Source organism: Pseudophryne corroboree, chromosome 12 (genome assembly GCF_028390025.1).
Source record: "Pseudophryne corroboree isolate aPseCor3 chromosome 12, aPseCor3.hap2, whole genome shotgun sequence".
Taxonomy (NCBI): domain Eukaryota; kingdom Metazoa; phylum Chordata; class Amphibia; order Anura; family Myobatrachidae; genus Pseudophryne; species Pseudophryne corroboree.
In genome coordinates, this window is record NC_086455.1 from 173,970,668 (window position 1) to 173,995,270 (window position 24,603).

The 24,603-nt window shown below is 50.0% G+C and overlaps 1 protein-coding gene across 1 annotated transcript in view; it reads right to left on the reverse strand.

Annotated features, from left to right (window-relative positions):
* The window catches only part of ZC3H14 (zinc finger CCCH-type containing 14), an 86,577-nt gene that overhangs the window by 34,003 nt on the left and 27,971 nt on the right, over window positions 1–24,603 (reverse strand). Inside the window, 2 exon segments of the mRNA XM_063948618.1 lie at window positions 3,602–3,716; window positions 7,934–7,976. Coding sequence (XP_063804688.1) covers window positions 3,602–3,716; window positions 7,934–7,976 — 158 coding nt within the window.

Sequence of the window (24,603 nt, forward strand, 5' to 3'; positions counted from 1 at the left end):
ACTTACCCGCAGTAGCTCGGGAGATCCATTTGTCGAGTTCATCTCCAAATAAGGCCTCTCCTGTGAAAGGTAGGCCAACACTCCTTTCCTTGAGTCCGCTTCAGCAGTCCACTTACGAAGCCATAATCCTCTGCGTTCCGACACTGCCATAGCTGTAGTGTGTGCATTAACCAAACCTATTTCTTTTATGGCTTCCACCATAAAGTTTGCAGAGTCTTATATATGTTGCAGGAGCAAAACAATTTCCTCTTGAGGTAAGGTGTATAACACTCAATTAAATGACCTGACCATTTAGCAATGGCTCTTGTAATCCACCCACATGCTATAGTGGGTCTCTGGGCCATCCTGGTAGCTGTATACAAAGATTTGAGTTTAGTCTCAATCTTGCGATCAGCCGCATCTTTTAGGGAGGCTGCACCAGGGTCAGGAAACACAATTATACGTGAGAGCCTGGAGACTGACGCATCCACTACTGTGAATTTTCCCATTTCTTCCTATCCTCAGGAGGAAAAAGAAAAGATGATAATAACCGCCTAGGAATTTGAAATTTCTTATCTGGATTAACCCACGGTTACTCAAACAGGGTATTTAGTTCCTTTGACACAGGAACAGTGGCTGAGGATTTCTTCTTAATATTAAAGTGAGATTCCTCACTCTCCTGCCTCACCTTATCAGGGATATTTAGAATTTCTCTGATAGCATCTATGAGAGCCTCTACCCCTTGTGACAGAGTATCCTACCCACCTCTGTGTCCACCTCACCTCCCTCCATTTCTGACCCTTCCTTATCAGATACAGTGGGGAGAAATTTGTTTGGTGCCGCACTGGACTTTTAAAATATGACAAAAGGGCTTCGTTCCATGCCCCAACACAGAGTCTTTCTTTTCCTGTACCTTCCTTATCAGAGTCAGAATGCAGGATATGGGCCAAAGTACAGTTTTGCGGACAAATGGACTGAGACGCTGGTCTGGGTACTTAATCCTTTTTCATAAACTCATCCATAGACTGCCTTAAGTATTGTGTCTCTTTCTCATTACAAGATAATTTCGTAGAAATGGTGGAAATCATTCCCCTAATGGAGTCCAGCCATGCTGGTTCTGCCCCACTAGCATGGGAAGGGATACTACACTGAGTACACACTAGTGAGCCCCCTGGAGAAGAGGAACACTGTGCCTTACATGAAACACACTCTTTGCCTGACATACTGTAACAGTGACAGCACACAAAGGAAAAGATTAAAAGCACAATTAACCCACAAAGAGCCCTTCCAGGGAGAGACAGAGATAGTATGGAACCAGCACACGACACCCTTACTGCTAATGCCAGGCTTAGCCGGGTCGCTGCCTAAGTACCTAGATTGGGGACTTAGTACACTAATAATCGCTCCCCCTGCCATGACCCCCTGGTACCGCTGAGGTAATCTGGAGTTACACCGGAGGAGCTGCGCGTCACTGTTATTCAGCGTATGCGTCAGCTGCAGAGGGAAAATGCCGCTGGTGAATTGCTGGATCCGCTCATAGTGAAATCCCACCCCCTCAACGGCGCGCGGTCTTCCTGATCTTTTTTTTATACTGGCTGTATGTGTCTGTGTGCATAAAATGGAGACAGACTACTTTTATGGCTTTATTGCCAGTCTGGGTACTTTGTCCGCTGTTCAGCATCTGTGTCCTTACACATCGGGAGACGCAGTCTGTCCCGTTTAGAAGCCGTGCATCTCCGTACCCTCATGCCGCCGTAATGGCCGGCGACCCGCAAACCAGGACGCCGGCTTAATACTCACCACTCTTGTCTGTCTTCTGGCTCTGTTAGAGGTGGCGGCGTGCTACGGGAATGTACACTCGACGTGGTGTGGTTCGCGAATAGTTCCCTCAGGAGCTAGCGTCCTGTCAGCGCGGAACGGGACCATGAACCATTAGTGGGGTTGGGCCGTTTCCCTCCCTCCCTCCCTCCCCCCCCCCCCCCCGAAGCAGGCAGGCTGGTGCCAACCAGTCCCGCCTGAAAATAAACTTAAAAAAGAAAAGTAGAAAACTCATCAGGAGCTTCCAGAGACGTGACCGGCTCCTCCGGGCACATTTTCTTAACAGTCTGGTAGGAGGGGCATAGAGGGAGGAGCCAGCACACGTTATCAAACTTCTATAGTGCCCATGGCTCCTAGTGGACCCGTCTATACCCCATGGTATGAAATGGGTTCCCGGTATCCCCTAGGATGTAAGAGAAAATGAGCCCTAGTGAGCCCTACACACCCGGTGATGTGCCACTGAGGTGCCCAACAGCCGATACAACCGGTAGGCAACTCGGCGGCGGGGGGAGTGAAGTTTCTTCAATCCCCTCGTCACCCGGCTCCATAGCCCTACATGCTAATATGGACGAGATTGTCCATATTGGATTGCATGTATAAGCGACCCGGCACAAACGATGAACGAGCACGGGGCCGCGAATCGTTCATCGTTGGTGCCTCCACACTGAACGACATAAACGAGTTCTCGTTCATTAAAGAACAAGAACATTCATATCGTTCAATGACATCTTTCAGTGTGTAGGGCCTATTAGTATAGCATGCACAGGGTTACGTACCGGGTAGCGTATGGGTTATGGGAAAGGTGAGCGCATGACAGGGGAGGGGAGGGCAGGCAGACACTAGAGGCTGGCCATACACCTGCTGCTGAGCATGACAGGGGAGGGGAGGGCAGGCAGACACTAGAGGCTGGCCATACACCTGCTGCTGAGCATGACAGGGGAGGGGAGGGCAGGCAGACACTAGAGGCTGGCCATACACCTGCTGCTGAGCATGACAGGGGAGGGGAGGGCAGGCAGACACTAGAGGCTGGCCATACACCTGCTGCTGAGCATGACAGGGGAGGGGAGGGCAGGCAGACACTAGAGGCTGGCCATACACCTGCTGCTGAGCATGACAGGGGAGGGGAGGGCAGGCAGACACTAGAGGCTGGCCATACACCTGCTGCTGAGCATGACAGGGGAGGGGAGGGCAGGCAGACACTAGAGGCTGGCCATACACCTGCTGCTGAGCATGACAGGGGAGGGGAGGGCAGGCAGACACTAGAGGCTGGCCATACACCTGCTGCTGAGCATGACAGGGGAGGGGAGGGCAGGCAGACACTAGAGGCTGGCCATACACCTGCTGCTGAGCATGACAGTGGAGGGGAGGGCAGGCAGACACTAGAGGCTGGCCATACACCTGCTGCTGAGCAGGGGAGGGGAGGGAAGGCAGACACTAGAGGCTGGCCATACACCTGCTGCTGAGCATGACAGGGGAGGGGAGGGCAGGCAGACACTAGAGGCTGGCCATACACCTGCTGCTGAGCATGACAGTGGAGGGGAGGGCAGGCAGACACTAGAGGCTGGCCATACACCTGCTGCTGAGCATGACAGGGGAGGGGAGGGCAGGCAGACACTAGAGGCTGGCCATACACCTGCTGCTGAGCATGGCAGCGGAGGGGAGGGCAGGCAGACACTAGAGGCTGGCCATACTCCTGCTGCTGAGCATGACAGGGGAGGGCAGCGCCTGGCAGACCATGTGCTATGTACCGGGCCCCCAGTCCCTCTATGTTACACTTCCCTCACCGCACAATATAGTGACTGACCAGGTGGTAAATCTGGACGTGTTGTTCCCCAGGAAGAGAGACAGGTCGTCGGTCATCTGCTTGTGGCTCTTCTTATTGGCCACCATAACCATTATATAATCCGGCAGCTCCTCGTCTGGATGAGAAGAAACACAGTCACCTGCTGCAAATGCAAAACTCCTACTAGAAAATCATTTCTCCTATAGCACCAGCATGTTATGTACCCAACGTCAGCAAGCAGTGTCCTGCGTACCAGCATCATACTGTACCCAATAGAGGTGTAACTGGTGACTTCTATACTGCGCGGACACGGCCATCTTCCCAGAGCTTATGTCTTGATTACCAGCATTTACTGTACCCAATAGAGGTGTAACTGGTGACATCTATACAGCGGGGTCAGGGCCATCTTCCCGGAGCCTATGTCCTGCGTACCAGCATTTACTGTACCCAACAGAGGTGTAACTGGTGACATCTATACAGCGGGGTCAGGGCCATCTTCCCGGAGCCTATGTCCTGCGTACCAGCATTTACTGTACCCAATAGAGGTGTAACTGGTGACTTCTATACAGCGGGGTCAGGGCCATCTTCCCGGAGCCTATGTCCTGCGTACCAGCATTTACTGTACCCAATAGAGGTGTAACTGGTGACATCTATACAGCGGGGTCAGGGCCATCTTCCCGGAGCCTATGTCCTGCGTACCAGTATTTACTGTACCCCATAGAGGTGTAACTGGTGACATCTATACAGCGGGGTCAGGGCCATCTTCCCGGAGCCTATGTCCTGCGTACCAGCATCATACTGTATACCATAGAAGTGTAACTGGTGACATCTATACAGCGGGGTAAGGGCCATCTTCCCGGAGCCTATGTCCTGCGTACCAGCATTTACTGTACCCAATAGAGGTGTAACTGGTGACATCTATACAGCGGGGTCAGGGCCATCTTCCCGGAGCCTATGTCCTGTGTACCAGCATTTACTGTACCCAATAGAGGTGTAACTGGTGACATCTATACAGCGGGGTCAGGGCCATCTTCCCGGAGCCTATGTCCTGTGTACCAGCATCATACTGTACCCCATAGAGGTGTAACTGGTGACATCTATACAGCGGGGTCAGGGCCATCTTCCCGGAGCCTATGTCCTGCGTACCAGCATTTACTGTACCCAATAGAGGTGTAACTGGTGACATCTATACAGCGGGGTCAGGGCCATCTTCCCGGAGCCTATGTCCTGTGTACCAGCATCATACTGTACCCCATAGAGGTGTAACTGGTGACTTCTATACAGCGGGGTCAGGGCCATCTTCCCGGAGCCTATGTCCTGCGTACCAGCATTTACTGTACCCAATAGAGGTGTAACTGGTGACATCTATACAGCGGGGTCAGGGCCATCTTCCCGGAGCCTATGTCCTGCGTACCAGCATTTACTGTACCCAATAGAGGTGTAACTGGTGACATCTATACTACAGCGGGGTCAGGGCCATCTTCCCGGAGCCTATGTCCTGCGTACCAGCATTTACTGTACCCCATAGAGGTGTAACTGGTGACATCTATACAGCGGGGTCAGGGCCATCTTCCCGGAGCCTATGTCCTGCGTACCAGCATCATACTGTATACCATAGAAGTGTAACTGGTGACATCTATACAGCGGGGTCAGGGCCATCTTCCCGGAGCCTATGTCCTGCGTACCAGCATTTACTGTACCCAATAGAGGTGTAACTGGTGACTTCTATACAGCGGGGTCAGGGCCATCTTCCCGGAGCCTATGTCCTGCGTACCAGCATCATACTGTATACCACAGAGGTGTAACTGGTGACATCTATACAGCGGGGTCAGGGCCATCTTCCCGGAGCCTATGTCCTGCGTACCAGCATTTACTGTACCCAATAGAGGTGTAACTGTTGACTTCTATACAGCGGGGTCAGGGCCATCTTCCCGGAGCCTATGTCCTGCGTACCAGCATTTACTGTACCCAATAGAGGTGTAACTGGTGACATCTATACAGCGGGGTCAGGGCCATCTTCCAGGAGCCTATGTCCTGCGTACCAGCATTTACTGTACCCAATAGAGGTGTAACTGGTGACATCTATACAGCGGGGTCAGGGCCATCTTCCCGGAGCCTATGTCCTGTGTACCAGCATCATACTGTACCCCATAGAGGTGTAACTGGTGACATCTATACAGCGGGGTCAGGGCCATCTTCCCGGAGTCTATGTCCTGCGTACCAGCATTTACTGTACCCAATAGAGGTGTAACTGGTGACATCTATACAGCGGGGTCAGGGCCATCTTCCCGGAGCCTATGTCCTGCGTACCAGCATTTACTGTACCCAATAGAGGTGTAACTGGTGACATCTATACAGCGGGGTCAGGGCCATCTTCCCGGAGCCTATGTCCTGCGTACCAGCATTTACTGTACCCAATAGAGGTGTAACTGGTGACATCTATACAGCGGGGTCAGGGCCATCTTCCCGGAGCCTATGTCCTGTGTACCAGCATCATACTGTACCCCATAGAGGTGTAACTGGTGACATCTATACAGCGGGGTCAGGGCCATCTTCCCGGAGCCTATGTCCTGCGTACCAGCATTTACTGTACCCAATAGAGGTGTAACTGGTGACATCTATACAGCGGGGTCAGGGCCATCTTCCCGGAGCCTATGTCCTGTGTACCAGCATCATACTGTACCCCATAGAGGTGTAACTGGTGACATCTATACAGCGGGGTCAGGGCCATCTTCCCGGAGCCTATGTCCTGCGTACCAGCATTTACTGTACCCAACAGAGGTGTAACTGGTGACATCTATACAGCGGGGTCAGGGCCATCTTCCCGGAGCCTATGTCCTGCGTACCAGCATTTACTGTACCCAATAGAGGTGTAACTGGTGACATCTATACAGCGGGGTCAGGGCCATCTTCCCGGAGCCTATGTCCTGCGTACCAGCATTTACTGTACCCAATAGAGGTGTAACTGGTGACATCTATACTACAGCGGGGTCAGGGCCATCTTCCCGGAGCCTATGTCCTGCGTACCAGCATTTACTGTACCCCATAGAGGTGTAACTGGTGACATCTATACAGCGGGGTCAGGGCCATCTTCCCGGAGCCTATGTCCTGCGTACCAGCATCATACTGTATACCATAGAAGTGTAACTGGTGACATCTATACAGCGGGGTCAGGGCCATCTTCCCGGAGCCTATGTCCTGCGTACCAGCATTTACTGTACCCAATAGAGGTGTAACTGGTGACTTCTATACAGCGGGGTCAGGGCCATCTTCCCGGAGCCTATGTCCTGCGTACCAGCATCATACTGTATACCACAGAGGTGTAACTGGTGACATCTATACAGCGGGGTCAGGGCCATCTTCCCGGAGCCTATGTCCTGCGTACCAGCATTTACTGTACCCAATAGAGGTGTAACTGGTGACTTCTATACAGCGGGTCAGGGCCATCTTCCCGGAGCCTATGTCCTGTGTACCAGCATTTACTGTACCCAATAGAGGTGTAACTGGTGACATCTATACAGCGGGGTCAGGGCCATCTTCCCGGAGCCTATGTCCTGCGTACCAGCATCATACTGTACCCCATAGAGGTGTAACTGGTGACATCTATACAGCGGGGTCAGGGCCATCTTCCCGGAGCCTATGTCCTGTGTACCAGCATTTACTGTACCCAATAGAGGTGTAACTGGTGACATCTATACAGCGGGGTCAGGGCCATCTTCCCGGAGCCTATGTCCTGTGTACCAGCATCATACTGTACCCCATAGAGGTGTAACTGGTGACATCTATACAGCGGGGTCAGGGCCATCTTCCCGGAGCCTATGTCCTGCGTACCAGCATTTACTGTACCCAATAGAGGTGTAACTGGTGACATCTATACAGCGGGGTCAGGGCCATCTTCCCGGAGCCTATGTCCTGCGTACCAGCATTTACTGTACCCAATAGAGGTGTAACTGGTGACATCTATACAGCGGGGTCAGGGCCATCTTCCCGGAGCCTATGTCCTGCGTACCAGCATTTACTGTACCCAATAGAGGTGTAACTGGTGACATCTATACAGCGGGGTCAGGGCCATCTTCCCGGAGCCTATGTCCTGCGTACCAGCATTTACTGTACCCCATAGAGGTGTAACTGGTGACATCTATACAGCGGGGTCAGGGCCATCTTCCCGGAGCCTATGTCCTGCGTACCAGCATCATACTGTATACCATAGAAGTGTAACTGGTGACATATATACAGCGGGGTAAGGGCCATCTTCCCGGAGCCTATGTCCTGCGTACCAGCATTTACTGTACCCAATAGATCGCAGCATAAGCAACACACATTAGCATTCCTTGAGATAACACAGAGACATACCTACATACGCGCCAAGCTCCTGCAGCTTCACTTTGATGGCCGTCTGTAAAGAAGACACCAAACTGAGGTTAGGACAGAACGTAGATGACATTTGTAACACCCAATAATGACACACACAATTACACACTGAAGGGACGGAGAACATACAGCATGAGGTTATATCATGTATCCTGTAAATGCATATAAAGTAAAAGCAATATTTATATTTTATTCAATTATTTTGCTACACACGGTCAGCTTCTAAATCTTGCAGGTCATGAGGCTGAACCAGTGTTCTTCATACAGACATCACAGAATGCCATCACTAGCCAGCACTGTGCGGATTTATATGACTCTTTATAATGTCATTAGGGAACAGTGGGGCAGATGTATTAACCTGGAGAAGGCATAAGGAAGTGATAAACCAGTGATATGTGCAAGGTGATAAAGGCAGCAGCCAATCAGATCCTAACTGTTAATTTACATAATGGAGCCGATTGGCTGGTGGGATTATCACCTTGCACATATCACTGGTTGATCACTTCCTTATGCCTTCTCCAGGTTAATACATCTGCCCCAGTGTATAGAATATACTGCATCCAAGAGAGTCTGTACTGATACATCCAACCGCTTCGTATACAGAGTGCAGAGAACTAAGGAACAGTCTAGACAGATTAATGCAGAGAGTAATGGGCAACAGAAAGCACAACCTGATGAAGATAAACCCTATATGGAGGCACAGACCAGATCAGAAGGGACTACACCCAGATAAATATAACATGATACCCACACAGGTCAGATCAGAGAGGACTATACCCAGATAAATATAACATGATACCCACACAGGAGACAGATCAGAGAGGGCTATACCCAGATAAATATAACATGATACCCACACAGGTCAGATCAGAGAGGGCTATACCCTGATAAATATAACATGATACCCACACAGGGGATAGATCAGAGAGGGCTATACCCTGATAAATAATAAGAATTTACTTACCGATAATTCTATTTCTCGTAGTCCGTAGTGGATGCTGGGGACTCCGTAAGGACCATGGGGAATAGCGGCTCCGCAGGAGACTGGGCACAAAAGTAAAGCTTTAGAACTACCTGGTGTGCACTGGCTCCTCCCCCTATGACCCTCCTCCAAGCCTCAGTTAGGATACTGTGCCCGGACGAGCGTACACAATAAGGAAGGATTTTGAATCCCGGGTAAGACTCATACCAGCCACACCAATCACACCATATAACTTGTGATCTAAACCCAGTGAACAGCATGATAACAGAGGAGCCTCTAGAAAAGATGGCTCACTACAGCAATAACCCGATTTTTTTGGTAACAATAACTATGTACCAGTATTGCAGACAATCCGCACTTGGGATGGGCGCCCAGCATCCACTACGGACTACGAGAAATAGAATTATCGGTAAGTAAATTCTTATTTTCTCTGACGTCCTAGTGGATGCTGGGGACTCCGTAAGGACCATGGGGATTATACCAAAGCTCCCAAACGGGCGGGAGAGTGCGGATGACTCTGCAGCACCAATTGAGAGAACTCCAGGTCCTCCTCAGCCAGGGTATCAAATTTGTAGAATTTTACAAACGTATTTGCTCCTGACCAAGTAGCTGCTCGGCAAAGTTGTAAAGCCGAGACCCCTCGGGCAGCCGCCCAAGATGAGCCCACCTTCCTTGAGGAATGGGCTTTTACAGATTTTGGCTGTGGCAGGCCTGCCACAGAATGTGCAAGCTGAATTGTACTACAAATCCAACGAGCAATAGTCTGCTTAGAAGCAGGAGCACCCAGCTTGTTGGGTGCATACAGAATAAACAACGAGTCAGATTTTCTGACTCCAGCCGTCCAGGAAACCTATATTTCCAGGGCCCTGACAACGTCTAGCAACTTGGAGTCCTCCAAGTCCCTAGTAGCCGCAGGCACCACAATAGGTTGATTCAGGTGAAACGCTGAAAACCACCTTAGGGAGAAACTGAGGACAAGTCCTCAATTCCGCCCTGTCCGAATGGAAAATCAGATGAGGGCTTGTACAGGATAAAGCCGCCAATTCTGACACGCACCTGGCCCAGGCCAGGGCCAACAGCATGACCACTTTCCATGTGAGATATTTTAACTCCACATATTTAAGTGGTTCAAACCAATGTGACTTTTGGAACCCGAAAACTACATTTAGATCCCAAGGTGCCACTGGAGGCACAAAAGGAGGCTGTATATACAGTACCTCTTTCACCAACGTTTGAACTTCAGGGACTGAAGCTAGTTCTTTTTGGAAGAAAATTGACAGGGCCGCAAATTTGAACCTTAATGGACCCCAATTTCAGGCCCATAGACACTCCTGTTTTCAGGAAATGTAGGAATCGACCCAGTTGAATTTCCTCCGTCGGGACTTACTGGCCTCGCACCACGCAACATATTTTCGCCAAATGCGGTGATAATGTTTTGCGGTTATATCTTTCCTGGCTTTGATCAGGATAGGAATGACTTCATCCGGAATGCCTTTCTCCTTCAGGATCCGGCGTTCAACCGCCATGCCGTCAAACGCAGCAGCGGTAAGTCTTGGAACAGACAGGGTCCTTGCTGGAGCAGGTCCCTTCTTAGAGGTAGAGGCCACGGATCCTCCGTGAGCATCTCTTGAAGTTCCGGTTACCAAGTCCTTCTTGGCCAATCCGGAGCCACGAATATAGTGCTTACTCCTCTCCATCTTATAATTCTCAGTACCTTGGGTATGAGAGGCAGAGGAGGGAACACATACACTGACTGGTACACCCACTGTGTTACCAGAGCGTCTACAGCTATTGCCTGAGGGTCCCTTGACCTGGCGCAATACTTGTCGAGTTTTATAAACATGTGGAAGACTTCTGGGTGAATTCCCCACTCTCCCGGGTGGGGGTCGTGTCTGCTGAGGAAGTCTGCTTCCCAGTTGTCCACTCCCGGAATGAATACTGCTGACAGTGCTATCACATGATTTTCCGCCCAGCGAAGAATCCTTGCAGCTTCTGCCTTGCCCTCCTGCTTCTTGTGTCACCCTGTCTGTTTACGTGGGTGACTGCCGTGATGTTGTCCGAATGGATCAACTCCGGGTGACCTTGAAGCAGAGGTCTTGCTGAGCTTAGAGCATTGTAAATGGCCCTTAGCTTCAGGATATTTATGTGAAGTGATGTCTCCAGGCTTGACCATAAGCTCTGGAAATTCCTTCCCTGTGTGACTGCTCCCCAGCCTCGCAGGCTGGCATCCGTGGTCACCAGGACCCAGTCTTGAATGTCGAATCTGCGGCCCTCTAGAAGATGAGCACTCTGCAACCACCACAGGAGAGACACCCTTGTGCTTGGTGACAGGGTTATCCGCTGATGCATCTGAAGATGCGACCCGGACCATTTGTCCAGCAGGTCCCACTGGAAAGTTCTTGCGTGGAATCTGCCGAATGGGATTGCGTCGTAGGAAGCCACCATTTTTCCCAGAACCCTTTTATTGATGTACTGAGACTTGGCTCGGTTATAGGAGGTTCCCGACTAGCTCGGATAACTCCCTGACTTTCTCCTTCGGGAGAAACACCTTTTTCTGGACTGTGTCCAGGATCATCCCTAGGAACAGAAAACGAGTCGTCGGAATCAGCTGCGATTTTGGAATATTGAGAATCCAATCGTGCTGCCGCAACACTACCTGAGATAGTGCTACACCGACCTCCAACTGTTCCCTGGATCTTACCCTTATCAGGGAATCGTCCAAGTAAGGGATAACTAAAATTCCCTTCCTTCGAAAGAGTATCATCATTTCGGCCATTACCTTGGTAAAGACCCGGGGTGCCGTGGACCATCCATACGGCAGCGTCTGAAACTGATAGTGACAGTTCTGTACCACAAACCTGAGGTACCCTTGGTGAGAAGGGTAAATTGGGACATGAAGGTAAGCATTCTTGATGTCCCGAGACATCATGTAGTCCCCTTCTTCCAGGTTCGCAATCACTGCTCTGAGTGACTCAATCTTGAATTTGAACCTCCGTATGTAAGTGTTCAAGATTTTAGATTTAGAATCGGTCTCACCGAGCCGTCCGGCTTCGGTACCACAACAGTGTGGAATAATACCCCGTTCCCTGTTACAGGAGGGGTACCTTGATTATCACCTGCTGGGAATACAGCTTGTGAATGGCTTCCAAAACTGCCTCCCTGTCAGAGGGAGACATCGGTAAAGCCGACTTTAGGAAACGGCGAGGGGGAGACGTCTCGAATTCCAATTTGTACCCCTGAGATATCACCTGAAGGATCCAGGGGTCTAATTGCGAGTGAGCCCACTGCGCGCTGAAATTCATTGAGACGGGCCCCCACCGTGCCTGATTCTGCTTGTAAAGCCCCAGCGTCATACTGAGGGCTTGGCAGAGGCGGGAGAGGGCTTCTGTTCCTGGGAACTGGCTGATTTCTGCAGCCTTTTTCCTCTCCCTCTGTCACGGGGCAGAAATGAGGAACCTTTTGCCCGCTTGCCCACGAAAGGACTGCGCCTGATAATACGGCGTCTTCTTATGTTGAGAGGCGACCTGGGGTACAAACGTGGATTTCCCAGCTGTTGCCGTGGCCACCAGGTCTGAAAGACCGACCCCAAATAACTCCTCCCCTTAATAAGGCAATACTTCCAAATGCCGTTTGGAATCCGCATCACCTGACCACTGTCGTGTCCATAACCCTCTACTGGCAGAAATGGACAACGCACTTAGACTTGATGCCAGTCGGCAAATATTCCGCTGTGCATTACGCATATATAGAAATGCATCTTTTAAATGCTCTATAGGCAATAATATACTGTCCCTATCTAGGGTATCAATATTTTCAGTCAGGGAATCCGACCACGCCAACCCAGCACTGCACATCCAGGCTGAGGCGATTGCTGGTCGCAGTATAACACCAGTATGTGTGTAAATACATTTTAGGATACCCTCCTGCTTTCTATCAGCAGGATCCTTAAGGGCGGCCATCTCAGGAGAGGGTAGAGCCCTTGTTCTTACAAGCGTGTGAGCGCTTTATCCACCCTAGGGGGTGTTTCCCAACGCACCCTAACCTCTGGCGGGAAAGGATATAATGCCAATAACATTTTAGAAATTATCAGTTGTTATCGGGGGAAACCCACGCATCATCACACACCTCATTTAATTTCTCAGATTCAGGAAAACTACAGGTAGTTTTTCCTCACCGAACATAATACCCCTTTTTGGTGGTACTCGTATTATCAGAAATGTGTAAAACATTTTTCATTGCCTCAATCATGTAACGTGTGGCCCTACTGGAAGTCACATTTGTCTCTTCACCGTCGACACTGGAGTCAGTATCCGTGTCGGCGTCTATATCTGCCATCTGAGGTAACGGGCGCTTTAGAGCCCCTGACGGCCTATGAGACGTCTGGACAGGCACAAGCTGAGTAGCCGGCTGTCTCATGTCAACCACTGTCTTTTATACAGAGCTGACACTGTCACGTAATTCCAACAGTTCATCCACTCAGGTGTCGACCCCCTAGGGGGTGACATCACTATTACAGGCAATCTGCTCCGTCTCCACATCATTTGTCTCCTCATACATGTCGACACAAACGTACCGACACACAGCACACACACAGGGAATGCTCTGATAGAGGACAGGACCCCACTAGCCCTTTGGGGAGACAGAGGGAGAGTTTGCCAGCACACACCAGAGCGCTATATATATATACAGGGATAACCTTATATAAGTGTTTTTCCCCTTATAGCTGCTGTATTTTTAATACTGCGCGTAATTAGTGCCCCCCTCTCTTTTTTAACCCTTTCTGTAGTGTAGTGACTGCAGGGGAGAGCCAGGGAGCTTCCCTCCAACGGAGCTGTGAGGGAAAATGGCGCCAGTGTGCTGAGGAGATAGGCTCCGCCCCCTTCTCGGCGGCCTTACCTCCTGTTTTTCTGTGTATTCTGGCAGGGGTTAAATTCATCCATATAGCCCAGGAGCTATATGTGATGCATTTTTTGCCATCCAAGGTGTTTTTATTGCATCTCAGGGCGCCCCCCTCCAGCGCCCTGCACCCTCAGTGACCGGAGTGTGAAGTGTGCTGAGAGCAATGGCGCACAGCTGCAGTGCTGTGCGCTACCTTGTTGAAGACAGGACGTCTTCTGCCGCCGATTTTCCGGACCTCTTCTGTCTTCTGGCTCTGTAAGGGGGCCGGCGGCGCGGCTCTGGGACCTATCCATGGCTGGGCCTGTGATCGGTCCCTCTGGAGCTAATGTCCAGTAGCCTAAGAAGCCCAATCCACTCTGCACGCAGGTGAGTTCGCTTCTTCTCCCCTTAGTCCCTCGATGCAGTGAGCCTGTTTCCAGCAGGTCTCACTGAACATAAAAAACCTAAAACTAAACTTTTCACTAAGCAGCTCAGGAGAGCCACCTAGTGTGCACCCTTCTCGTTCGGGCACAAAAATCTAACTGAGGCTTGGAGGAGGGTCATAGGGGGAGGAGCCAGTGCACACCAGGTAGTTCTAAAGCTTTACTTTTGTGCCCAGTCTCCTGCGGAGCCGCTATTCCCCATGGGCCTTACGGAGTCCCCAGCATCCACTAGGACGTCAGAGAAAAAACATGATACCCACACAGGGGATAGATCAGAGAGGGCTATACCTAGATAAATATAACATGATACCCACACAGGTCAGATCAGAGAGGACTATACCCAGATAAATATAACATGATACCCACACAGGAGACAGATCAGAGAGGGCTATACCCAGATAAATATAACATGATACCCACACAGGAGACTGATCAGAGAGGGCTATACCCAGATAAATATAACATGATACCCACACAGGAGACAGATCAGAGAGGGCTATACCCAGATAAATATAACATGATGCCCACACAGGAGACAGATCAGAGAGGACTATACCCAGATAAATATAACATGATGCCCACACAGGAGACAGATCAGAGAGGACTATACCCAGATAAATATAACATGATACCCACACAGGAGACAGATCAGAGAGGACTATACCCAGATAAATATAACATGATACCCACACAGGGGTCAGATCAGAGAGGGCTATACCCAGATAAATATAACATGATACCCACACAGGGGATAGAACAGAGAGGGCTATACCCACATAAATATAATGATACCCACACAGGAGATAGATCAGAGAGGGCTATACCCAGATAAATAATAAGATTTTACTCACCGGTAAATCTATTTCTCGTAGTCCGTAGTGGATGCTGGGGACTCCGTAAGGACCATGGGGAATAGCGGCTCCGCAGGAGACTGGGCACAGCTAAAGAAAGATTTAGGACTACCTGGTGTGCACTGGCTCCTCCCTCTATGTCCCTCCTCCAGACCTCAGTTAGGATACTGTGCCCGGAAGAGCTGACACAATAAGGAAGGATTTTGAATCCCGGGTAAGACTCATACCAGCCACACCAATCACACCGTATAACTCGTGATACTATACCCAGTTAACAGTATGAACACAACAGAGCCTCTCAACAGATGGCTCAACAATAACCCTTGTAGTTAACAATAACTATATACAAGTATTGCAGACAGTCCGCACTTGGGACGGGCGCCCAGCATCCACTACGGACTACGAGAAATAGATTTACCGGTGAGTAAAATCTTATTTTCTCTGACGTCCTAGTGGATGCTGGGGACTCCGTAAGGACCATGGGGATTATACCAAAGCTCCCAAACGGGCGGGAGAGTGCAGATGACTCTGCAGCACCGAATGAGAGAACTCAAGGTCCTCCTCAGCCAGGGTATCAAATTTGTAGAATTTTGCAAACGTGTTTGCCCCTGACCAAGTAGCAGCTCGGCAAAGTTGTAAAGGCGAGACCCCTCGGGCAGCCGCCCAAGAAGAGCCCACTTTCCTCGTGGAATGGGCTTTTACAGATTTAGGCTGCGGCAGGCCAGCCACAGAATGCGCCAGCTGAATTGTGCTACAAATCCAGCGAGCAATAGTCTGCTTTGAAGCAGGAGCACCCATCTTGTTTGGTGCATACAGGATAAATAGCGAGTCAGTCTTCCTGACTCCAGCCGTCCTGGAAACATAAATTTTCAAGGCCCTGACTACGTCCAGTAACTTGGAGTCCTCCAAGTCCCTAGTAGCCGCAGGCACCACGATAGGTTGGTTCAAGTAAAAAGCTGATACCACCTTAGGAAGAAACTGGGGACGAGTCCTCAATTCTGCCCTATCCATATGGAAAATCAAATAGGGGCTTTTACATGACAAAGCCGCCAATTCTGACACACGCCTTGCCGAAGCCAAGGCCAAAAGCATGACCACTTTCCACGTGAGATATTTTAAATCCACGGTTTTGAGTGGCTCAAACCAATGTGACTTTAGGAAACCCAACACCACGTTGAGGTCCCACGGTGCCACTGGAGGCACAAAAGGAGGCTGAATATGCAGCACTCCCTTGACAAATGTCTGAACTTCAGGCAGTGAAGCCAGTTCTTTTTGGAAGAAAATCGACAGAGCCAAAATCTGGACCTTAATGGAACCCAGTTTTAGGCCCATAGTCACCCCTGACTGTAGGAAGTGCAGAAATCGACCTAGCTGGAATTCCTCCGTTGGGGCCTTCCTGGCCTCACACCACGCAACATATTTTCGCCATATGCGGTGATAATGTTGTACGGTTACATCTTTTCTAGCTTTAATAAGCGTAGGAATGACTTCCTCCGGAATACCCTTTTCTTTTAGGATCCGGTGTTCAACCGCCATGCCGTCAAACGCAGCCGCGGTAAGTCTTGGAACAGACAGGGCCCCTGCAGCAGCAGGTCCTGTCTGAGCGGCAGAGGCCATGGGTCCTCTGAGATTAATTCTTGAAGTTCCGGGTACCAAGACCTTCTTGGCCAATCTGGAACAATGAGAATAGTTCTTACTCCTCTTTTCTTTATTATCCTCAGTACCTTGGGTATGAGAGGAAGAGGAGGGAACACATAAACCGACCGGTACACCCACGGTGTCACTAGAGCGTCCGCAGCTATCGCCTGAGGGTCTCTTGACCTGGCGCAATATTTTTCTAGCTTTTTGTTTAAGCGGGACGCCATCATGTCCACCTGTGGCTTTTCCCAACGGTTTACAATCAGTTGGAAGACTTCTGGATGAAGTCCCCACTCTCCCGGGTGGAGGTCGTGCCTGCTGAGGAAGTCTGCTTCCCAGTTGTCCACTCCCGGAATGAACACTGCTGACAGTGCTAACACGTGATTTTCCGCCCATCGGAGAATCCTTGTGGCTTCTGCCATCGCCGTCCTGCTTCTTGTGCCGCCCTGTCGATTTACATGGGCGACTGCCGTGATGTTGTCTGACTGGATCAGGACCGGCTGGTTTTGAAGCAGGGGCTTTGCTTGACTTAGGGCATTGTAAATGGCCTTCAGTTCCAGAACATTTATGTGTAGGGAAGTCTCCTGACTTGACCAAAGTCCTTGGAAGTTCCTTCCCCGTGTGACTGCACCCCAGCCCCGAAGGCTGGCATCCGTGGTCACCAGGACCCAGTCCTGTATGCCGAATCTGTGGCCCTCTCTGAGATGAGCACTCTGCAGCCACCACAGCAGAGACACCCTGGTCCTTGGAGACAGGGTTATCAACCGATGCATTTGAAGATGCGATCCGGACCATTGGTCCAACAGGTCCCACTGAAAGGTTCTGGCATGGAACCTGCCGAATGGAATCGCTTCGTAGGAAGCTACCATCTTTCCCAGGACTCGCGTGCAATGATGCACCGACACCTGTTTTGGTTTCAGGAGGCCTCTCACTAGAGATGACAGCTCCTTGGCTTTCTCCTCTGGGAGAAACACTTTTTTCTGGACTGTGTCCAGAATCATCCCCAGGAACAGTAGACGTGTCGCCGGAACCAGCTGAGACTTTGGAATATTCAGAATCCAACCGTGCTGGTGTATCACCTCCTGAGATAATGCTACGCCGACCAACAACTGCTCTCTGGACCTCGCCCTTATCAGGAGATCGTCCAAGTATGGGATAATTAAAACTCCCTTTTTCCGAAGTAGTATCATCATTTCGGCCATTACCTTGGTAAATACCCTCGGTGCCGTGGACAGGCCGAACGGCAACGTCTGGAATTGGTAATGACAATCCTGTACCACAAATCTGAGGTACTCCTGGTGAGGATGGTAAATGGGGACATGCAGGTAAGCATCCTTGATGTCCAGAGATACCATGTAATCTCCCTCTTCCAGGCTTGCAATAACCGCCCTGAGCGATTCCATCTTGAACTTGAATTTTCTTAAATATGTGTTCAAGGATTTCAAATTTAAAATGGGTCTCACCGAACCGTCCAGTTTCGGTACCACAAACATTGTGGAATAGTAACCCCGTCCTTGTTGAAGTAGGGGCACCTTGACTATCACCTGCTGGGAATACAGCTTGTGAATTACCTCTAACACAGCCTCCCTTTCTGAAGGAGTCGTTGGTAAGGCAGATTTGAGGAAACGGCGGGGGGTGGATGTCTCGAATTCCAGCCTGTACCCCTGAGATACCACTTGAAGGATCCAGGGATCTACCTGTGAGCGAGCCCACTGATTGCTGAAGTTTTTGAGACGGCCCCCCACCGTACCTGGCTCCGCCTGCTGAGCCCCAGCGTCATGCGGCGGACTTAGCAGAAGAAGCGGGGGAGGACTTTTGTTCCTGGGAAGTGGCTGTATGCTGCAGCTTTTTTCCCCTACCTCTGCCTCTGGGCAGAAAGGACGCGCCTCTACCCCGTCTGCTCTTTTGGGGGCGAAAGGACTGCACCTGATAATACGGTGCTCTCTTTGGTTGTGAGGGGACATGTGGCAAAAATGCTGACTTCCCAGCTGTTGCTGTGGACACTAAGTCTGAAAGACCATCCCCGAACAACTCCTCACCCTTATAAGGCAAAACTTCCATGTGCCTTTTAGAATCTGCATCACCTGTCCACTGCCGGGTCCATAACCCTCTCCTGGCACAAATGGACAGTGCACTTATTTTTGATGCCAGCCGGCAAATATCCCTCTGTGCATCTCTTATGTAAAAGACAGCGTCTTTAATATGCTCTACGTTTAGCAATATAGTGTCCCTGTCTAGGGTGTCAATGTTTTCTGACAGGGAGTCTGACCATGCAGCTGCAGCACTGCACATCCATGCTGAGGCAATAGCTGGTCTCAGTATAATACCAGTGTGTGTATATATAGCTTTCTGGAGAGCCTCCTGCTTTCTGTCAGCAGGTTCCTTTAGGGCGGCCGTATACTGGGACGGCAGTGCCACCTTTTTTGATAAGCGCGTAAGTGCTTTATCCACCCTAGGGGGTGTTTCCCAACGTGACCTATCCTCTGGCGGGAAAGGGTACGCCATTAGTAATTTTTTTGAAATTACCAATTTTTTATCGGGGGAAGCCCACGCTAGTTCACACACTTCATTCAATTCTTCAGAAGGGGGAAAAACTACTGGTAGTTTTTTCTCCCCAAACATAATACCCTTTTTTGTGGTACCTGGGGTCACCTCAGAAATGTGTAAAACATTTTTCATTGCCTCAATCATATAACGAGTGGCCCTATTGGACATTACATTAGTCTCTTCGTCGTCGACACTGGTATCAGTATCCGTGTCGACATCTGTGTCTGCCATCTGAGGTAGCGGGCGTTTTAGAGCCTCTGATGACTTTTGAGACGTCTGGGCAGGCACGGGCTGAGAAGCCGGCTGCCCCGCATTTGGCATGTCGTCAAATTTTTTATGTAAGGAGTCGACACTTTCGCGTAATTCCTTCCACAAGTCCATCCACTCCGGTGTCTGCCCAGCAGGGGGTGACAACACATTTATAGGCACCTGCTCCTCCTCAACATAAGTCTCCTCATCAAACATGTCGACACAGCCGTACCGACACACCGCACACACACAGGGAATGCTCTGACAGAAGACAGGACCCCACAAAGCCCTTTGGGGAGACAGAGGGGTATATGCAATTGCGGTCGAATTCCCGAAATTGTCGAATTTCGGGTCATTTTCGACCAAAAAAAAAATTCGCCTATGCAATTCAGTGCTTTCCGACCAAAAAACGGACTTTCAAAATTCGACTTTTGAAATTCGAATTTTTGCAAATTCGACTTTTCTGCAATGATACAAGTGCTGCAATTCGACCAAAGCATATTCAATTCAAGTTTGGAAATTCGACAGCAGTGCTTTTAGCCTGCAAATTCGTCATTTTCAATCCGCCACACTTTGGAGGGTGAAAACAAATAAAAAAAATTTAAACATGTTTTTTTTTGTGGTTTTTTTTTGGGGGGAATAGCAGATCTATTTATATTAGAAGGGATTAGGTACTTTTTTTTTTTTTTTTGGAGGCACAAATATTATTTATATATTTTTTAAAATATTATTTTTTTTTATTGCTGGAACGGTAAAATCCTAAAAAAAAATGGCGTGGGGTCCCCCCTCCAAAGCATAACCAGCCTCGGGCTCTTCGAGCTGGTCCTGGTTCTAAAAATGCGGGGGAAAAATTGACAGGGGATCCCCCGTATTTTTAAAACCAGCACCGGGCTCTGCGCCTGGTGCTGGTGCCAAAAATACGGGGGACAAAAAGCGTAGGGGTCCCCCGTATTTTTAACACCAGCATCGGGCTCCACTAGCTAGACAGATAATGCCACAGCCGGGGGTCACTTTTATGCCGTGCCCTGCGGCCGTGGCATTAAATATCCAACTAGTCACCCCTGGCCGGGGTACCCTGGGGGAGTGGGGACCCCTTCAATCAAGGGGTCCCCCCCCCCCCCCCCAGCCACCCAAGGGCCAGGGGTGAAGCCCGAGGCTGTCCCCCCCCATCCAATGGGCTGCGGATGGGGGGGCTGATAGCCTTTTGTGATCATGAAAAGAATATTGTTTTTTCCAGCAGTACTACAAGTCCCAGCAAGCCTCCCCCGCAAGCTGGTACTTGGAGAACCACAAGTACCAGCATGCGGGAGAAAAGCGGGCCCGCTGGTACCTGTAGTACTACTGGAAAAAAAATACCCAAATAAAAACAGGACACACACACCGTGAAAGTAAAACTTTATTTCATACGTCGACACACACATACTTACCTATGTTCACACGCCGACATCGGTCCTCTTCTCCATGTAGAATCCAGGGGTACCTGAAAATAAAAGATCAATATACTCACCTCAGCCATGGTCCAGAGATAAATCCACGTACTTGTAGAAAAAAACAAAACGCAAATACCCGACCAAACGGACTGAAAGGGGTCCCATGCTGACACATGAGACCCCTATCCCCGAATGCAGAGAGACCTGTCAGTGACAGCTGTCACAGAAAGGTCTCTATAGCCAATCAGGAAGCGCAACTTCGTTGCGCTCACCTGATTGGCTCTGCGCGTCTGAGCAGACAGCGCATCGCACAGCCCAGTCCATTATATTCAATGGTGGGAACTTAGCGGCTAGCGGTGAGGTCACCCGCCGGTCAGCGGCTGACCGCGGGTTAACCCCACCGCTACCCGCAAAGTTCCCACCATTGAAAGTAATGGAGCGGCTTTGCGATGCGCTGTCTGACAGCTCAGACAGCGCACAGCTAATCAGGTGAGCGCCACGGAAGTAGCGCTTCCTGATTGGCTGAAGGGACTTCAGTGACAGGAGTCACGTGATGTCCCGGGATTCGGGAGAAAGGGGTCTGATGTGAAAGCATGGGACCCCTTTCTTAGTCCGGTATGGATCGGTGTTCGTTTTTTTGTTTTGCCAAGTACGTGGATTATCTCTGGACCTGGATGTACCTCTGGACGCTGGAAGGTGAGTATAATTTTTTCACAGGTACCCTCGGATCGTCGGAGACCGTGGCAGCCGGCGTGTCAACATAGGTAAGTATGTGTGTGTCGGTAGTGTGTAATAAAGTTTTACTATCAAGGTGTCTGTGTACTGTTTTTATTTGGGTATTTTTTTTCCCAGTAGTACTACAGGTACCAGCGGGCCCGTTTTTCTCCCGCATGCTGGTACTTGTGGTTCTCCAAGTACCAGCTTGCGGGGGAGGCTTGCTGGGACTTGTAGTACTACTGGAAAAAAAACAATATCTTTTTATTATCACAAAAGGCTATCAGCCCCCCCATCCGCAGCCCATTGGATGGGGGGGGACAGCCTCGGCTTCACCCCTGGCCCTTGGGTGGCTGTGGGGGGGGGGACCCCTTGATTGTAGGGGTCCCCACTCCCCCAGGGTACCCCGGCCAGGGGTGACTAGTTGGATATTTAATGCCACGGCCGCAGGGCACGGCATAAAAGTGACCCCCGGCTGTGGCATTATCTGTCCAGCTAGTGGAGCCCGATGCTGGTGTTAAAAATACGGGGGACCCCTACTCTTTTTGTCCCCCGTATTTTTGGCACCAGCACCAGGCGCAGAGCCCGGTGCTGGTTTTAAAAATACGGGGGATCCCTGCCCAATTTTTCCCCTGCATTTTTAGAACCAGGACCAGCTTGAAGAGCCCGAGGCTGGTTATGCTTTGGAGGGGGGACCCCACGCCATTTTTTTTCTTCGGGTTTTTCCCGTTTTTTCCCGTTTTTTAAAATCGCGGCAAAATCCGCCAAATCGGCCGATTTTCGCCCGCGATTCTGGCGAATCCGTTTTTCATTGAATATGGTGAATTCCGGCAGCCACCTGCCGGAATTCACCTGGCGAATTGAGTCGAATTAAAAAACGGCGAAAAATTGCCGCGATTCGCCGTGAATTGCATATACCCCAGAGAGAGAGTATGCCAGCACACACCAGAGCGCTATATAAATCAGGGATTAACTAAATTATATCCCCTTATAGCGGCTATATGTATATTGCGCCTAAATTTAGTGCCCCCCCTCTCTTTTTTACCCTTTTCTGTAGTGTAGACTGCAGGGGAGAGCCAGGGAGCTTCCTTCCAGCGGAGCTGTGAGGGAGAAATGGCGCCAGTGTGCTGAGGGAGATAGCTCCGCTCCTTTTTCGGCTGACTTTTCTCCCGCTTTTTTATGGATTCTGGCAGGGGTATTTATCACATATATAGCCTCTGGGGCTATATATTGTGATATATTTGCCAGCCAAGGTGTATTTATTGCTTCTCAGGGCGCCCCCCCCCCCCAGCGCCCTGCACCCTCAGTGACCGGAGTGTGAAGTGTGTATGAGGAGCAATGGCGCACAGCTGCAGTGCTGTGCGCTACCTTGGTGAAGACTGATGTCTTCTGCCGCCGATTTTCCGGATTCTTCTTGCTTTTGGCTCTGCAAGGGGGCCGGCGGCGCGGCTCCGGGACCGAACACCAATGGCCGGTTCCATGCGGTCGATCCCTCTGGAGCTAATGGTGTCCAGTAGCCTAAGAAGCCCAAGCTACCACCAGTTAGGTAGGTTCGCTTCTTCTCCCCTTAGTCCCTCGCTGCAGTGAATCTGTTGCCAGCAGATCTCACTGTAAAATAAAAAAACTAAAATATACTTTCTCTCTAGGAGCTCAGGAGAGCCCCTAGTGTGCATCCAGCTCAGCCGGGCACAAGAATCTAACTGAGCTCTGGAGGAGGGTTATAGTGGGAGGAGCCAGTGCACACCAGGTAGTCCTAAATCTTTCTTAGCTGTGCCCAGTCTCCTGCGGAGCCGCTATTCCCCATGGTCCTTACGGAGTCCCCAGCATCCACTAGGACGTCAGAGAAATAACATGATACCCACACAGGGGTCAGATCAAAGAGGGCTATACCCAGATAAACATAACATGACACCCACACAGGAGATAGATCAGAGAGGGCTATACCCAGATAAACATAACATGACACCCACACAGGAGATAGATCAGAGAGGGCTATACCCAGATAAATATAACATGATACCCACACAGGGGATAGATCAGAGAGGGCTATACCCAGATAAATATAACATGATACCCACACAGGAGATAGATCAGAGAGGGCTATACCCAGATAAACATAACATGATAACCACACAGTGGATAGATCAGAGAGGGCTATACCCAGATAAATATAACATGATACCCACACGGGGGATAGAACAGAGAGGGCTATACCCAGATAAATATAACATGATACCCACACAGTGGATAGATCAGAGAGGGCTATACCCAGATAAATATAACATGATACCCACACAGGGGATAGATCAGAGAGGGCTATACCCAGATAAATATAACATGATACCCACACAGGGGATAGATCAGAGAGGGCTATACCCAGATAAATATAACATGATACCCACACAGGGGATAGATCAGAGAGGGCTATACCCAGATAAATATAACATGATACCCACACAGGGGATAGATCAGAGAGGGCTATACCCTGATAAATATAACATGATACCCACACAGGACAGATCAGAGAGGGCTATACCCAGATAAATATAACATGATACCCACACAGGGGACAGATCAGAGAGGGCTATACCCAGATAAATATAACATGATACCCACACAGGAGACAGATTAGAGAGGGATATACCCAGATAAATATAACATGATACCCACACGGGGGATAGATCAGAGAGGGATATACCCAGATAAACATAACATGACACCCACACAGGAGATAAATCAGAGAGGGCTATACCCAGATAAATATAACATGATACCCACACAGGACAAATCAGAGAGGGATATACCCAGATAAATATAACATGATACCCACATAGGGGATAGATCAGAGAGGCTATGCCCAGATAAATATAACTTGATACCCACACATGGGACAGATTAGACAGGGCTATACCCAGATACA